General features: G+C 46.7%; 1 protein-coding gene across 2 annotated transcripts in view; it reads right to left on the reverse strand.

Annotated features, from left to right (window-relative positions):
- Positions 1-18,221, reverse strand: part of TMEM51 (transmembrane protein 51) — a 68,328-nt gene that overhangs the window by 2,121 nt on the left and 47,986 nt on the right. Inside the window, exons 2-4 of one of the 2 annotated variants that reach the window (XM_017869576.1) lie at positions 8,894-8,968; positions 4,579-4,664; positions 3,656-4,193 (exon numbers count right to left, since the gene is read on the reverse strand). In XM_017869576.1, the coding sequence (XP_017725065.1) occupies positions 3,656-3,996 (341 nt within the window). In that variant the 5' untranslated portion in view covers positions 3,997-4,193; positions 4,579-4,664; positions 8,894-8,968. The remainder of the gene's footprint in view (positions 1-3,655; positions 4,194-4,578; positions 4,665-8,893; positions 8,969-18,221) is intronic. The other variant, XM_017869569.1, reaches the window with a different exon arrangement.

Here is an 18,221-nt window from a genome sequence, read left to right on the forward strand (position 1 = left end):
TTTTTTGTATTTTTTAGTAGAGACGGGGTTTCACCGTGTTAGCCAGGATGGTCTCGATCTCCTGACCTCGTGATCCGCCCATCTCGGCCTCCCAAAGTGCTGGGATTACAGGCTTGAGCCACAATTCTTTATTGAAGGGCACTACTCCTTGTGGAGAAGGGCTAACTCATAGGCAGTACACCCAGAGTCAGCCACATAGGGGCTCTTGGAAATTGTATTTATACCCACTTTTAGTCACATGCAAATTAAGGGGTGGGTTAATGCAAATTGAGGAGCAAGCTATTTAGAACTTCCTAGGAAAGGTCACTTCTGGGTCGTTACCATGGAAAGGGATGGTAACTGCTGGGTTGTTGTCATGGCAATTGTAAACTGTCATGGCACTGGTGAGAGTGTCCCATGCTGATGAGCAATGAAGGCAGCCAGGGATCACCCTCATTGCCATTTGCTGGCTTTGGCTAGTTTTTTGTTTTTTTTTTAACCTTATCTCATCTGGACCACATCCTGTTTTGGTCAGCAGGGTTATGACCAGAAAACAAGTCCTGCCTGTTTTCTATCTCACTATTACTATACCCAATTTATAGATGGACTGAGATACATCAAGATTAAGTGACTTGGTCAGACCTTTAGGAAATGGGAGGGTAGGAAGTGAACACTATACTCTCAACTACTCCACCGTGTTATCTGGGCGTTAAACCTCCTTTGCCTTATTTGAGCCTTTCCCACTTAGCGACATGCTGGGTGAGCTATTCCAATGCTCAGCTGGGTCCTTTGGCCAAAGGCAACACAAAAATGTACAAAGTTGTAACCAACTTTCAGTAAAATGGTTGTTCCCAGGTAGAGAAAGAATATCTGAAATATAACATTTATGTGTGTCTCAAATTATTCTGTCATTTTAACTTCCAAGTTTATCCCAAGACTCAAAAAGATCAGGTCCTCTCAGCCTTAGTCTCATTTGACTGTTGAAAGAGAAAACCAAAAAGTCAGGATATTTTCTACACATTTGTCAGAATTAACGCCAATAGCCACTTTCCAGGACCCTATACTTGAACCTGTGGAGTGATCATGGCCAACATCAGAAACCTCAAAGTCTGCCTTGGTTTTCCTCCCACCCTCCTTTAGGAATGAAGTCAAATGTGCTCACAGCTAGGGTGGGGAATGATGAGTGGTTGATATTCCTTCTTTGTTCTTTTCTGTATTTCTCAAATTTTCTAGAATAAGCACGTGTGATGGTTAATTTTAGGTGTCAACTTGACTGGCCATGGTTGCCCAGATTAAACATTGTGAGAGTGAGGGTGTTTCTGGAAGATATTAGCATTCAGCTCGGTGGGCTCTGTAAGGCAGATTCCCCTCCGCAGTGTGGTGGCACCATCCAACCCACAGAGGTCCTAGATAGACCAAAAGTCAGAGCAAGCAGGAATTTGACTCATTTCTCCCTACCTCACTGCTTGAGCTGGGACATTTCATTTCATCTTCTCCTGCTCTCAGCCCAGGATTTATACCCTCACCTCCCCTCATTCTCAGTCAGGCCTTCAAACTCAGAATGAATTATACCCCTTGCTTTCCTGGCTCTGCAGCTTACAGATGACAGAGTGTGGGACTTTTTGGCTTCCATAATCCCGGGAACCAATTCCTCATAACAAATCTCCATTTAAAAAAATATATATCCCCCTGGTTCTGTGTCTCTGGAGAATCCTGGCCAATACAGCATGTATTATCTTATCGGAAAATGAGTTTAATTTGGGAATTGTATTTATACCCACTTACACCCACTTTCAATTACGTGCAAAAGTAAGAAGTGGGTTAATGCAAATTTACCATGGAAAGGGGTGGTAACTGGTAACATTGGAGGGCATAAATCACTTCACTATAATGAGATTTTCTTTTTTCTTCTGGCGTACACCCACAAATGGCATTGCTGAATCATTTGGTAGCTCTATTTTGAGTTTTTTGAAGAACCTCTAAACCTCTCCATAGTGGTTGCACTGATTTCCATTCCCACCATTAATGTACAAGGGTTTCCTTTAATCCATATTAAATTAAGAACAATTCCCTTCCCACTATAGAGATAAGAAATGCTTGTAGAAAATTCAAACAACACAGAAACATCTAATGAAGAAAAGAAAAACATCCCGAATCCTTCCACCTGGAGGCAAACCACTGTAACATTCTGGTGTATACCCTTCCTGCCCCTTTCCAATCCCACAGCCACAACATTTGATGGGACCAGAACCTGACCAAAGATGCTGTATTATATCCTCCCATTCTCACTGTTGTGAATATGGTCCCACATTAACAAATATAGATCAACAGTGGCTGCATAGAACTCCACTGAACAGGTACGTCATCATTTAACTCGGTAGGTGGTTTTTTAGGTTGTTTCTAAATTTTTGTTATCCTAAACAATGATCTGATAAATATACTGGTGCAAACTCCTTTGCACTTGTGGGACTGTCTCCCAGGGATAAACTCTTAGAAATAGAATCAATATGCACATCTTCAGTCCTGCCCCTTATGGTGAAACTCTTGAGAAAGTTTCTGTCAGTCAACATTTCATCAGCAATCCATCTTCCCCACAACTCTCCAACAGTAGGGGTTGTCTATCTTGATCAATATGATAGGCAAAAAAAAAAAAAAAAGACATCCTTTTGCTTGCATTGCATGACTAATGAAGTTGAACATCTATTGGTTGCACATCTATGGAATATTCATAACCTTTGTCTGTTTCCTATTGGCATATTCATGTTACATATTCATTTGTGAGAGCTCTTTTTATAACAGGGATATCAACTATTATCATATGTTCCCCAATGTATCACTTATCTTTTAAATTTGTTGGTGGCATTTTTGCTTAAATGGAAAATTGCTTCCCAGCCATTTCAAATCAAAGCATACACATAGCATGCTGGGGTGAAGGGGACAAGAAAATGTGCTGGCCACCCCAGGCCTTCTTCAGCGACCCTGGGCAGGTCAAAATGTTGGTTCACTTAAGAGTAATGGCCTCCAGCTCTATCCAAGTTGCTGCAAAAGACATTTTTTTTTTCTTTTTTTTTTTTTTTTTTTGAGACAGAGTCTCCACTTTGTCGCCCAGGCTGGAGTGCATTGGCGCTATCTCAGCTCACTGCAACCTCCACTCCCCCGGGTTCAAGCGATTCTCATGCCTCAGCCTCCCAAGTAGCTGGGACTACAGGTATGCGCCACCATGCCCAGCTAATTGTTGTATTCTTAGTAGAGACGGGGTTTCACCATGTTGGCCAGGCTGGTCTCAAACTCCTGACCTCAAGTGATTCACCCACCTTGGCCTCCCAAAGTTCTGGGATTACAAGAGTGAGCCACTGCACCTGGCCCAAAAGACAGTATTTTATTCCTTTTTATGGCTGAATAGTATTCCATTATGTAAAAATATTGTAATAAAATGTTAAAAAATCTTGGTTTACCTGTAATCCATTTGTGCCATGCTATTTGGGAAGCTCTGGTAGCAAAGTCTAAAGTTATTTGTAAAATGATAAATTGTTTTGACAGAGCCTTCATGGGCGAACATGGGATAATAAAGCCTTGTAGATGACAGTCTTTTCACCACGGAAAAGTGTGAGCATGTGCGTGCATGCATGCGTGCCCATCCCAGATCCGGGAAGGGAAGGGGACAGTCAGGCCTCACCTGTCTTCCTCCTGGGCGTGAGGCCCAGCGCCTGTCGGGTGCTGGACATGGGCCAGGTCCTCGCCCTGCTGCTGCTTCCTCTTGTCCCTGATACTCAGGCAGATGGAAAGCAGCAGCAGCATCACCCCGGCCCCGACCAGCACGTAGGCCACGGAGAAGGTCTTGCTCTTGAGGATGCCGCCACCCACCTCGGTCTTGTTGCTGCCCTGAGCTGTTGGCTTCTCGGCCGCGCTGAAGCCGGGTACCAGGTTCCACATGGCCATGATCACCCCAAGGACCAGCATCCCCAGGCCGATGGCGGTCAGTGCATAGTGCGAGCCGTTGGCCTTGGACTGGGCCATCGTGTCAGTGGGAGGAGGGCGAGGCCCAGTTCCAAGAAAGAAAATAAATATATAAAAAGCAGTAGTCACAACAAAAACCCCCTAAATGGACTCCACAAAATCTCTCGCCCCACACTAGAAAAATATCAGCTGAACTCCTGCGGGATGGTTCCAAGCAATCGCGAGGCCTCCCGTGTGGATGGCTGTGGCGGAAGGGCCTGGAAGGAAAGCAGAAAAAGCAGAGAGGACCATCAGTTCCGATTCCAGACGCTTTGTGAACGTGGCGGCTCTGCTGTTGAAGGAGTTAAGCAGCAGCACCGAGCACGCCGGCTCTGGCTGGGCTTCGCCTTTGATGCATTCCAGATGTCTTACGTGCTCAGGCTCCTCGTGCCAGGCTGCAAGAAGGGAGGCCGCCCCCGCTACTCCCTGAAAAGGAAAAGCCAGACCTTTCCCTGCAGGAGGCCAGAAAGGTCGGAGCTCAGGTCATTAAAACACTGTGTGGAATTTAATGAAGTGCAGTAAAATCTCAGCTCTTGCTGGAGGCTGCTGGGAGAGTGAGCGATGGGATGAATGGGCCACAATCGATGGTTGTAACAGACTCACCTGGGGGACAGGGACTCAGCTAATGGTATGACCAGGCCAGACAGCCTACTGTCATCTGTTCACCACCCTCAATGGCTCCCTATTTCCTGCAGGAGAAAAACCAGCTTCTTAGAATGATGCTGCTCATGGTGGCTTTAGCCTGGCTCCTGCCTCTCCTACTGCATCTCTCAGCCTGCTTTCCTTTGCACTACCAGCCCCCAACCACCCTCCAGAACTTCTGCATTTCTCTGGTCACCCACAGCTCAGATGACCCTTTCATGTGCTCCCCAAAGCCTCCAGCAACCACTGTGGTGAGTCTCTTCCCATGACCACATCATCATCATCATCTCTAAGCCTGGCACACAGCAGGGACTCAAAAAATGTTTGCAGAGTTCACTCCTGTAATCCCAGCACTTGGGGAGGCCAAGGCGGACGGATCACGAGGTCAAGAGATCAAGACCATCCTGACCAACATGGTAAAACCCCGTCTCTACTAAAAATACAAAAAAATACAAAAAAAAAAAAAAAAATTAGCTAGGTGCTGTGGTATGTGCCAGTAATCCCAGCTGCTTGGGAGGCTGAGGCAGGAGAATTGCTTGAACCTGGGAGGTGGAGGTTGCAGTGAGCCGAGATTGTGCCACTGCACTCCAGCCTGGGCGACAGAGCAAGACTCCATCTCAAAAAAAAAAAATGTTTGCAGAGTCAATGTTGGATGAAATGAATAGAGGCGACATGAAGCCACGGAGCAAGACAAGCTTCTCTGAAGCCACATTGAGTTCTCCCTTTGTTAAAGGTGACAGAGGCCTGCACATTCTTCCTTTTAGCTCCTGTGCCCAGCTGGACAAAATAAACCTTCTCTCCACGAAGCAGCTCAGAGACCCTGCGCTAAAGGGAGCAGCCAGCGGTCCTGAGATTCCACAGTATTCGTTGGTTCAGAGTAAGCCAGAGAAGCAGTCACTTAAGGCTTTAGGTTAGAACATTTTCAAGGACTAAGGAGGAGGAGCAAGCAATGCCCCTTGCTAAGTCGCTTCCCCATACATTATTCCTGTGACAGGAACCTTTGCAAAACAGTAAAATTTACAAGATGTTTAGCTGGGCAAGGTCTTGTTTTCAATTCTGCATTCTTTCCAGTCTCTCCAAAAGGATGACTGACCAGGCTGCTTGAAATCTGATGCTGCAAAGATATTTTCTTGTGAAACCATGAGTTTATCTGAAATTGGCCACTTTGTTAAAAGATCCTGTAAAAATATTTGAAACAACATCCTTTATCAGCTTGAAGTCTGTTCCTTCTTTTTTTCACTCAACAAATATTTCTTGTGCATCTAGCTACCTGCTAAGCAGCATGTCAGGCACTGGAGCAACAGCAGTGAGCAAGTTAAGGATTAGTAGAGCTTCTAGGCCAGCAGGAAAATGATCTATAGCGAATACCAATAAAGTGGGAAGGAAGTACAGGAACTGTGGGATTAGACAGCAGTGTGTCCTAGCTCAGGGCGGTGGGACATACAGAAAGCCTATGTGGGAGAGGAGTCCCACTGGCATAATTGGGCCCGAATCCTGAATGCACAGCACTGTGTGTGTGCGTGTGTGTGAGTGCACTGGCTCTGCTCTTGAAGGAGTTAAACAGCACCAAGGTACACTGGTGCATGAATACATGTGTACATGCATGTTTATGCACACATAAGCACGTGCATGCATGTGAGCACCTATGTACCTATGCATGCATATGTATGGCATATGAACAGGTTGGTATGGGCATGTGTGTGGGGTGCAGGGCATTGAATAGGGATCCCACTGCAGACAGCTGCGGTAGGACCGGATGGGACTGTACACAAGGATATTTATTTCTTACAGTATCACTCATGGCTGGCAAAAGGAAGGATGGGGGCTCTGGCAGCCTTAGGAATGCACCAGTTCTGCCAAATGGATCTGAGACAAGGTCAGACTCAGTGGATGGAGAAGTGCACAGCCAGGGGCTTGTGCTGGAAGCAGGAGTGATGAAAATACCACGTTCTGAACCCCTGCTAAGTGCATGACAGGCAGGCCTTGTACCTGGGATGCTGGGAGTGTGTCTGGCAGACTAGTGATTTGAGCCGCTTTAACCCCCTCCCTGCCTGCTCTCATCCATTCTCCATTCCAGCTTTGCCTTATGCTGCACAAGAGAAAGACAAGCTCCAGATGTGAGTCATGGGCAGAGATAAAAATGTCAGGATTAATATTTTCTTTTTGTCTGATAAACTGTCAATGATTAAAACAGGTGATAATACTCAGTGTGGGGAAAGGTGTTGGGATGGCAATTTCAAGGCATTTTTTTAGATGGCAAATTTTGGCATTTATAGAATAAAAGTTTCAAAAATGGTTATGCCCTTTGGCTCTGTAATTCCAACTTTTTTTTTTTTTTGAGACGGAGTCTCGCTCTGTCGCCCGGGCTGGAGTGCAGTGGCCGGTTCTCAGCTCACTGCAAGCTCCGCCTCCCGGGTTTACGCCATTCTCCTGCCTCAGCCTCCGAGTAGCTGGGACTACAGGCGCCCGCCACCTCGTCCGGCTAGTTTTTTTTTTTTTTTTTTTTTTTTTTGTATTTTTTAGTAGAGATGGGGTTTCACTGTGTTAGCCAGGATGGTCTCGATCTCCTGACCTCGTGATCCGCCCGTCTCGGCCTCCCAAAGTGCTGGGATTACAGGCTTGAGCCACCGCGCCCAGCCTGTAATTCCAACTTCTAAAAATCATGTACAGAGATGTTCATCACAGCTTTATAGTGACGAGAAGCTAGAAACTACTTCAATAGCCAATAATCCAGATCAGGAACCATAATAAATTATGGTTCATGAATATTGGTTAATTAATTATGGTTCATGAAATTATGGCTTATGAAATTATGGTCTCAAAGCAGCTAATATATTTTTAAATCAAACAACAAAGTTAAAACAACAGTATGTTCAGTGTGATTCTAATTTTTAAAAAATTATCTATACACAGATGAATATATGGGGAAAAGCCTAGATGATTGTACTTACATTGAAATGAAAGAGACAATGTATTTATATATATATACACGTATGTAAAAATCCCGGGCGGGGGGCCACCTTTCAGACTTGTACCAATGATTGCTTCTGGGGACGAAGGAAGCTTGGAAAGTGTATCCTTTACTCTCTCTTTCTCTCTTTTAAATTTTCACAATCTGATTGTATTGCTGCAGGGTAGCATAGCTGAGTGGTTAAGAGTGAGCTTGGGGCCCAGGTTTCCTGGGTTCAGATCCTCACTCTATTCCTTCCCAGCTGTGTGACCCCAGGCAAGTTACTTAACCTCTCTGTGCTTCAGTTTCCACAGCTGTAAAAGGGAGATAAAAACTCTCTAGTACCTACCTCATAGGGGAGTTATGATAAATTAAACAATATACATAAAGCACCGACAACAGTATGTGACCAGCACAACAGTAAGTTCTTAAATAGGCAAAAAAATTGTTATTTAATGTTATTTAAAGTTTGTATTCTCAATGGGGTAAGATCACCCACAAGGGGCAAAAATTGTTTCTTGGGGACGGGATGAAAAAAATCTTGGATATTACAATGGTTTGTGGCCCTGCGGAGGGCCACAGAATATAAATAGATACACAGGGCATCCTTGGCATTAAATTTTCAAGTATTCCAGAAAGAATGTCTAAAAAGACTTCTCAGGGAGGGGAAGGTGGGAGAAAAGGTTGAGAAACACTATTGAATGTATTGTACTAAGTTTCACAACACTCGAATTATATATGATGATGTTTATAGTTATTTTCTCTGTGTGATGGGATTAACCATGATTTTCGTTTTCTTTTTGTTACTGGGAGAATAAGAATTAGAAAACAGAAATATCTATGTGTTGCTTTCATAAAATAGTTTCGGTTTTTTGAGTTGATGGCAGGGTTACGTGTGCAATGGTAGCGTAAACTTGTCCTTCAAGTTCAGCCCTCTCTTTGGGGACCATGACCTTGATGGGTCGATCGGGTCTATAGAAGCCCAGCTTCCAGCGGGGCAGCTGGTCAGCTGTTTGTCCCGTTCCTGACTTGTTGACCCTGGACAGCGCCCAAGCTATATTTAGCATGGTGTTCTTTTCCTTTCAAAAATATGGAAAGAAGCTAATTTTATGCTTAGAGGATTTGGACCACACAGCTTCCAGTATGTCACTAAAACACAGTAGGCTTGGTGGGCAGTCTGGGGTCCTGGCTTGGCCAAACTCAACCTCTAGACCCTGGGGTTGGCCCCATCACTGCTCATGTCTGAGGAAGCCCTAAGGGAGACATGAATGATTCTATATCTGAGTTTTTGAAGAAAAATTATTAACCAGCTAGAGACGTACCTACCTGTTGTTACTTGAGGAGACTCAGGGCAGGCCTGAAGGCAACTCTTCATGCTAGAGTCTTGAGTTAAAGATCCACCTATAAAAACCACAGAGATGCAGCTTTCTAAGTAAGCTGTGAGCATTGCAATTGGAGTTACATGTTGAGGAGGCATGTGTTTTCTTTTTTTTTTTAGGGGGAAAAGGGCAGGGGTTAGGGTAGGTATCTATGCAAGACAAGTGGTACCAAAAGAAGCCAGAATTCTGTACAAAAAATATGAGTTGCAGAAGGATGACAACATGGTAGCTAACATTTATCAAACTCTTTCATGGTATTACCCATCTTAGACATGTGCTCCAGAGAATATCAGAGGAAACACTCTCAGGTCATCTTATAAGGAATGTATATACCTTGACACCAAAACTAGAAAAGGACAAGGCAGGAGAGGAAAATGACAGGCAAGTCTGACCCACCAGCCTAAACAAAAATCAGCAAATGGAATCCTTCTTTCCCTCCTTCCCTCCTTCCTTCCCTCCTTCCTTCCTTCCTTCTTTCCTTCCTTCCTTCCTTTCTCTCTCTCTCTCTCTCTCTTTCTTTCTTTCTTTCTTTCTCTTTCTTTCTTTCTTTTCTTTCCTTCCTTCCTTCCTTCGGAATTCCTTCCTTCTTTCCTTCCTTCCTTTTCTCCTTTCTTTCTTTTCCTTTCTTCCTTTCTTTCAGTCTCACTCTTTTGCCCAGGCTGGAGTGCAGTGGTGCGATCTCAGCTCACTGCAACCTCCGCCTCCTGGGTTCATGCAATTCTCCTGCCTTAGCCTCCTGAGTAGCTGGGACTACAGGCACACACCCCCACGCCTGGCTAATTTTTGTATTTTTAGTAGAGACGGGGTTTCACCATGTTGGCCACGCTGGTCTTGAACTCCTGACCTCAGGAGATCCGCTTGCCTCGGCCTCCCAAAGTGCTAGGATTATGGGCGTGAGCACCCAGCCCAACCATATTTTTTCAAAAGATAACACATCATAATCAAGTTGGGTTTATCTCAAGAATGCAGGGTTTGGTTCAACATTAGAAATTGGTCCCAGGAGAAAGGATAAACCACAACAGTGTCACTCTGTGGACTACTACGTACCCAGCAGTGAAGGTGAGTAAACTGCAGCTGCGTGCACCAGTGAGGATGATCCTGACAAACATAATGTTGGACAGAAAAGCAAATTGCAGAAGAATACACACTGCAGAAGTCCACTTAAATAAAGTTCAAAACCAGGCAAAACCAAACGATATATTGCTCTATTTTTGTAGTATTAGGAAGAAATGAAAAAACTGTAAACTAAAATTCAGGACAAATTCAGGCTACCTTCTGGCCAGGCACAGTAGCTCACACCTGTAATGCCAGCATTTTGGGAGGCCAAGGTGGGAGGATCACTTGAGATCAGGAGTTCGAGACTAGCCTGGGCACTAGAGTGAGACCCTGTCTCTACAAAAAATAATAATAATAATAAAAATTAGCCCAGTGTGTGGCTCACACCTGTAGTCCCAGCTACTTGGGAGTCTGAGGTGGGAGGATCTCCTTATGCCTAGGAGGTCAAAGCTGCAGTGAGCCTTGAGCACACCACTGCACTATAGCCTGGGTGACAGAATAAGACCCTGTCTCAAACAAACAAACAAACACACACACTACCTCCTGGAGAAATGAAGAGTGAAGAATGGTACTGGAGAGGGGAACAGTAAAGGGGACACGAGCGTTTTATTATACTGTTCCTTACAATTCACATATATCTTATATATACTCTTTGGAATGACTGAAATAGTTTGTAACAAGAATGTCCAAAAGCCCATCGATGTGTATGTATTACTCTTAGCATAAAATCCAAACTCCTCGACCATGACCCTCAAGCCCCACCAGCCTGGATGAGGCTCCTGTCTTGCTGTCCCAGCTCATATCTCTTGCTCACCAGCCCTCGGTGGTTTCCCTTCTGCTCCTCAGTGGCACCAACTACTTCCTACCACAGGGCCTTGGCACTTGCTATACCTGCTGCTTGAAAACACCCTTCCACCCGTCTCTCTTATCTGGCTACTTATTTAGTATTTAAAGTTTTTTTAAAAATTATTTTTGGAGACAGGGTCTTTCTTTGTCACCCATAGCTCACTGCAGCCTTGAACTCCTGGGTTCAAGTGATCCTCCCGCCTCAGCCTCCCAAGTACCTGGGATTACAGGTGCACACCATCACACCCAGTTAATGTTTTAATTTTTAATCGTTTTGTAGAGATGGGGTCTTGCTGTGTTGCCCAGGCTGGTCTTGAACTCCTGGCCTCAAGTGATCCTCCTGCTTCGGCCTTACCAAAGTGCTGGGATTGCAGGCATAAGCCACCATGCCTGGCTATCTGGCTACTTTTTAGTAGAGACCTCTGTCTCTCAGCTCAAATGCCACCTCCTCAGTGAGCACCTCTCTGACCACTCAGTGGAAATGCCCCCTCACACAAATGCCCCCTCCCTCAGGGGACCCAAGTATAGCTTGGTTCCTTGCCTCTCCTTCCCATGGGTGATGATAATGCATTGCAGTCAGTAATAATCTCATTTCTGCTTTTTTGTTGGCTCCCTGTCTCCCCTACTGGAGTATGAACTCCCTGAAACACTCTTCTTGCCTGTCTTGTTCATTGCCTGCTCCAGTCCCCAGCACCTCATGCCAGGAACTTAACAGACACTTAGTAGATATTTATAGAACAAACAAATGAATATCTGGCAAGTTTAAAAGTTTAACCAATGTCTCATATCAATGAGGGGAAAATCGCAGTCCAAGTCTGAAGGGGAGAGGATTAATAAAAGCTAACTTGCTGGAAGATCTGGATACCCAAATCCTGTATCCGTATGCAAATAATTTGCTGGCAACATGAGAAAAATATGCAGAATAAATGTGATTTCCACTGTGACCTGAGAAAGTGACTGTATCAGTATTCCCGGGTGGGGCCAGAGGTTTCAGCAGTTGCTTGGCGTTTGCAGGTGAAAGTCAGCAGGGGAACATGGAAGCCTTTAGCTTTACTGCTCCCCGCTGGGCGGAGGCTCTTTCCACTCCTGTGCATACCCTTGGCCAACCAGAGCTGGCAGGGAGGGGCCGTGCGCTGGGTGTGGAGGAGTGGGGGCCGGGGAGGTAGACCCAGCTCCAGGCATCAGAGTGGCTGAGACCTGAGGGGCGCCATCACAGCCAGGCACATCTGGATTGAGTCTCCATGAACTTGAACATGAAGACAACGGCTGAAATAAGATGGGACAATGGAAGGCAGTGCTGCCCCGGCCGAAACGGGGTAAAGGGCCCAAGCATTGATGGCTGGGCCTTCCGCTGCCTCTTCTCGCTGAATTGCAGAAAAACTCTCCAGGACACAGTTTAGAAACCGGGAATTGGATCTAGACCCTCACGCGGGCCACTGAGCTCTGTGCTGCGGCCCCAGAAGGTGCAGTTGCAGAAGCGGCCCGCCCAGTTGGCTTTAGTGGGAGGAGGGCTTGCCAGTTGGAGGCAGCTGGCAGTACTACCAACCCCTGCGACAAAGGAGCTCCTTGAGCATTCTCCCTGCACCAACCTCTTCCTGCCAAGCTGCATAATTGGAAAAGGGATCCCCGGTTCCACCGGGCTGTGCTACATTCACATCACAAAGGACAGATTCAGAGGGGCTCTTTCGGCCAAGTTTCAGCCCACAATCACTTTTGTCACAATTTCCAACCCAGGCAGTGGGGGTAGGAAGAAAGACGCTGAGTCCCTGCTCCTGTCCTGCCTGGGAGGGAGTTTCAGGCCACCTCCCCACGGACCAAGGTCAAAGGGTGTCAGGTTCCTGTTTCAACAGAGCACCAGGGATCTTTTAGACTGTGCACTCAGGAAAGACAAAAAGCAATGTGCAAATGAGGCATAAAGGCAGGGAAGCAGGGAGGAGGGCTGCCCAGCTGGAGAGAGCTGATGGGAAAAAGAAGAAAGGATGTTAAGTGATACACAAGGCAGGGTAAGAAGCATAATGGTAACAAGAATAGCAGTCCCCGCAGTAGCTAGCATGAAGTCAGCAGCAGCTGATACTCAGCATGAATCAGGTACATTCCTAAACTCACCCGATCCTCATGGCCACCCATCAAGGAATGATCCCGCCCCACCATCTCAGAGTCTTGGACAGGGTAAGTGATTTGCCCTGGGCCACACAACCAGTAAGCGGCACCAACTCATAATCAAATCCAGCTGACTGTGAAGTCCACCTGTGCCTGCACTGTGCGGGTTCCCACCAAGCTGAGTCCCTGGGGGCCACTTTCTGGGCAAGGCACCCAGGTTCCCAGAGGTGTCTCAGGACAAAAGTGCGACAGGGTGACAGGTAAAGTTTTCCCTCCCTCCCTCCCTCCTTCCCTTCCTCCCTTCCTCCTTTCCTTCCTTCCCAGAGGTGTTTCAGGACAAAAGTGTGAGGCGATGACAGGTACATGTTCCCTCCCCTCCCCTCCCCTCCTCTTCCCTTTCTTCTCTCTCTCTCTCTTTTTCTTTTTTTGACAGGGTCTTACTCAGTCATCCAGGCTGCAGTGGCATGATCATGGCTCACTGCACCCTTGACCTCCCAGGCTTAAGCAATCCTCCCACCTTGGCCCCCAAGGAACTGGGACTACAGGCACACACCACCATGTCCAGCTAATTTTTGTGTCTTTTGCAGAGAAAGGGTCTTGCTGTGTTGCCCAGGCTGTTCTCGATTTCCTGGGCTCAAGCGATCTGCCTGCCTCAGCCTCCCAAAGTGCTGGGATTACCAGGCGTGAGCCACTGGACCTGAACATTTCTTTTAAAATGACTTGTTGAAATTTTTTATTTAAACAATTCCCGGTACCCTACTGTATGCCAGGGACTTTGGGGGATACAGAGATGTGTGAGACGGACTTTTATAATCCAGCAGGAAGAGAGGCGATTCTTCCTAACAGAAGGGAAGTCAGAGTCAAAGAGTCAATGTGTGTTGAATGTCCATTCTGTGCCAGGCCCTCTGTGGAGCTCTTTACGTGCATCAACATTTAATAGTTATTGCTTCTATTTTATAGATAAGGACACAGGTTCCGAGAGGGAAAGTAATTTATCTAAGTTCACACAGTGAGTACAAGGCAGGGATAGCGTACGCCTGATTCTAAAACCCATGCTTTTAAACACCAAGTAGCACTGCCAAAATGGAGCATGTCTGAAGAGCTTCCAAAAAGAGTGACGGATTCAATTTGAGGAGGGCAGGGAGAAGGAAGATACACACGCAGCTCTGTGGGGCTTTGAGGCCTCTGTGGCCTCCTGTGGGTGGAATTTGGGGGTAAGAGAACGGGGTATTCCAGGGTGAGGGCTCAGCCTCAGTAATCCCACAGCGATGGGAAAGTGGGCATCTTCCAGAATATGTCATGGCTTGCAGAGAAAAGAGGCAGCTTCCCTCCCTGACTCCAAACACGAGACGTTGGTGAATTGTATAAAACCTGACATCACCAGGGTCCTTGCTCATCCATGTAAGTGTTGGAGAAATTAAGGAAGACAGGTTCATCCTGAAGACTCCAGGGACCAGAAGCAGAAGCAGCGAGCTCATGAACCACATGTCTTTTCTTGAGGAGCTTGACATAGTGTCTTTCTTCTAAGCAGGTGGCTCATGTCCAGCCTTATTTAGAAGGCCGGCACGGGGGACCCAGTCACGTGAATTCAGTATTTCTTGGGAAATGTGACATCTCACATTTCAGAGTCTTCCTCTGCCAGGATAGCACTGAGGGATCCAGATCTCCTGTCCCTGTCAGCCCAGTGTGAGCCTGACACTTAGAACCTTCTCCAGGCTCCGGCCATCGGTGTCTCTGGGGATGACAGCAGCAGCCCCCTGACCCTGGCAAACAAGGCTAAGCACAGGCTCTGACCACCAGCCAGACCCCCAGTACTCTAGTCCCCCAACCGCCAGCACATAGTTAGAGCACTGACACACCAGGCCCTTTACACAATTTAGCTCATTTATCCCACCCAACAATCATGTAAGGGAGGTACTGTTATCCCCACCTCTGTCCATTTTATCAAGGAATACGCTGAGGCACAGAGGTAGAGAAACTTGCCCAAAGTCTCAGCTTAGTAAGTGGCAGCCCTGTCCACAAAGCCCCCTTGTTTAGGCCATCCTCACACATGGAGCAGCAGAAAAGCCAGCCTTTCCACCAAGGCAGGGCAATATTCCCATCAGTGAGGTCTCGCTCTCTCATCCAGGCTGGAGTGCAGTGGCGTGATCTTGGCTCACTGCAACCTCTGCCTTCTGGGTTCAAATGATTCTCCTGCCTCAGCCTCCCAAGTAGCTGGGATTACAGACGTGTGCCACCACACCCGGCTAATTTTTGTATTTTTAGTAGAGACGGGGTTTCACCATGTTGGCCAGGCTGGTCTTGAACTCCCAGCCTCAGGTGATCCATCCGCCTCAGCCTCCCAAAGTACTGGGATTACAGGCATGAATCACCATACCCAGCCTAGGTGGACAACTTTGGAGGCTTAGCCCTGGGATCTGAAGAGTGGGAGGATTGGGGGCCTGGAAGAGAAGTTGGAGCCTGTCCCACGTTGCTGCCTGTGGTCAGTGTTCCTGGCAGCCAGCCAGGCTCGTGTGAACCTCGGCGCCATCTGGACTCAGCATTTGTCCTTGTGTGACAGGCAGTTCTGGACACTGACTGGATCCATTTGGTTTGTCTTCCCCAAGAGGCATTTTGCAGCAAAAAAGTAGAGAAGGGCAGAGATGAGAATTTATCAAATCAGGGACTGCAGAGGGTGCTGGTGAGTATACACTCCTCCTGTCATGCCGTAGGACTGGGAACCGGGGCTCCAGATTAGAGGCCGGGTTTGTATCTCAGTTCTGTAACTTAGTAATTACCTAGACAAGACAATTCTTAGGGCTCTCAGTCTCAGCTCTGTCATCTGTACAAAGTGAATTTTACTGGGATCTACCTCCCTGGGTTTATAAGTGACGAGCTCAGAGTTTTGATTACGGGTGTTTATTCATTTACACAACACAGTATTAACTGAACACCTACTATGGACCAAGGCCCGATCTAAGCACTGAGGATATAGAAACAATCAAAACAGACAGAAGGCCTTGTCCCCATAGAGCTCACATTAGAGCCTGTGGTATGGTAGAAGGTAATACAAGCTAGAAGAAAATAACAGAGCTGTGGGTAGTGATTTTAAAAACAGGCTGGGCGTGGTGGCTCATGCCTGTAATCCCAGCACCTTGGGAAGCCGAGGTGGGTGGATCACGAGGTCAGGAGTTCCAGACCAGCCTGACCAACACAGTGAAACCCTGTCTCTACTAAAAAAAAAAAAAATACAAAAATTAGCCGGGTGTGGTGGTGCATGCCTGTAATCCCAGCTACTCAGGAGGCTGAGGCAGGAGAATCGCTTGAACCAGGGAGGCGGAGGTTGGAAGTGAGCCAAGATCACGCCACTGTACTCCAGTCTGGGTGACAGAGGAAGACTCCATCTCAAAAAAAAAAAAAAACAAAAAAAAACAAAACGGTGGCCAGGCACACAGTCACCAAGAAAATGATACCTGAGCAGAGATTTGAAGGATGTGAGGGAGGAATCACGTGAATACCTGGGGAAGAACATTCCAGGCAGAGGAAGGAACCACAGAGCCAAGGCTCTAAGTCAGGAGCCTGCCCAGCAGTTTCCAGGGACCATAAAGCTGAAGAATCCATGAGTGAATGCATTGAGGGCCTTGACCCAATGCCCTGCAGACAGAAGCTGCTCTAATTGTGCCAGAAATCTTTTACAGGCCTGTGGAGGCAGATTCATCTTTACAGAGGCCCAGAAGGGGTCGGAGACTAACTCAATGCCATTCAAGTTAGGGGCAGAGAAGAAGCGGGGTCCTGCTCAGGGTTCTTTGCTGCTCACCAACCCCGTGTTTCCTGGAATTTGGGAACAGGCATATGGGAGGCTGAATCATGGTCTTCAAAGATATCCAGGTCCTAATCAAAATTTGTAACTTTTAGCCTATATGGAAAAGTGCCTTTTGGGCATGATTAAGAATCTTGAGATGGGAGATTACGTTGGATCATCCAGGTGGGCCCAATTTAATAAGTAGTATCCTTATAGGAGGGAAGCGGAAAGGTCAAAGGAGGAAGCAGGAGATGGAATCATGGAAGCAGGAGGATGTGAGGAGAGAGTCACGAGTCCAGGGATGCAGGTGCCTCCAGAGCTGGAAAAGGCAAGGAGACACATGCTCTCCTAGAGCCTCTGGAGGAACCAGCCCTGCCCACATTGTGATGTTAGCCCCTGAAACTGAGGTTGGACTTCTGGCCTCTAGAACACATTTATTGCAAGACAATAAATGTGTGTTGTTTTTAGCCATGAAGTTTGGGGTACTTTGTTATGGCAGACCCAGGAAACTTCTACAGGTGGTGTTCCCGTTCACACCTGTGTATGGCGCCTGCCGGCACAGACTGTTTACCTACCCGATAGTTGATTTGATTAGGCACAGTTTCTCAATCCTGATAAAACCAATCGCTTGGTGAATTAGGCGCCCTTTCCTCGTGTGGCCAGGTTGGAGGGAGGCTCAGCATGGCGGTGCTCCTCTACCAAGTTTACATTTTAACCCAGGATTCTGCTAACGAGCCAAGTTTACACTTGTTCTAACATTGCAGGGACAAAAAAAAAACCTGATAAAGGTATTCTCATGCTTGAGTCAGCAGGCACCCCACTTCCTGGGGGCTCAAAACTGCACTTACAAAGTGCTGACAACAGGACAAGACTGACGTTTATTTTAAGTACTCATTATATGAGGGCTTTTAAGCCAAAACTTGAGGTACGTGGAGCAGCCAGCCAGCCCTCTGCAGGCCCATGAGTCCTGCAGAAGCAAGCCCTCCCTGTTCCCAGACTTTTCTTAGGCCAGCTGTGATTCTGGAGATTAGGACACCGTTTGAGAAAGTTTGTCCTGCCCATATGTGGACATTTTCTTTTTTAGCCGCAGCAATGCTATCGCTATAGAAGAGGTTCCCAAACCTGCTGCCAAGAGCTCTTTTGGTATTGAGCCCAGCTCGCACCCCTCCCCTCGCCATTCCCTGTTCCCTCGTCTCCACTTTATACCTGACTTCCCTACTTGAAGCATGTAGCCAGAGCTGCTTTCTCGAGTCCTGGGTTCCCTTCCTGCCTGCGATTTTCAGGAAGTCACTTTTCACACTTGATTCTTTTTCCACCTGTTACATTTTGGAATTGTGGCATCTACAGTGAACATTCTCCTAAGCTCCTACAAAGTGCCAGTGCTGGGTGCCTTTCATGTCTTTATTATTACTTATTACTTATTATTACTATTAATTTTATATATTCTATTTTGTTTTTATTTATACAATTTTAATATTCATTATATATTTAC

Source organism: Rhinopithecus bieti, unplaced genomic scaffold, assembly GCF_001698545.2.
Source record: "Rhinopithecus bieti isolate Rb0 unplaced genomic scaffold, ASM169854v2 scaffold_758, whole genome shotgun sequence".
NCBI classification, from domain to species: Eukaryota; Metazoa; Chordata; class Mammalia; order Primates; family Cercopithecidae; genus Rhinopithecus; species Rhinopithecus bieti.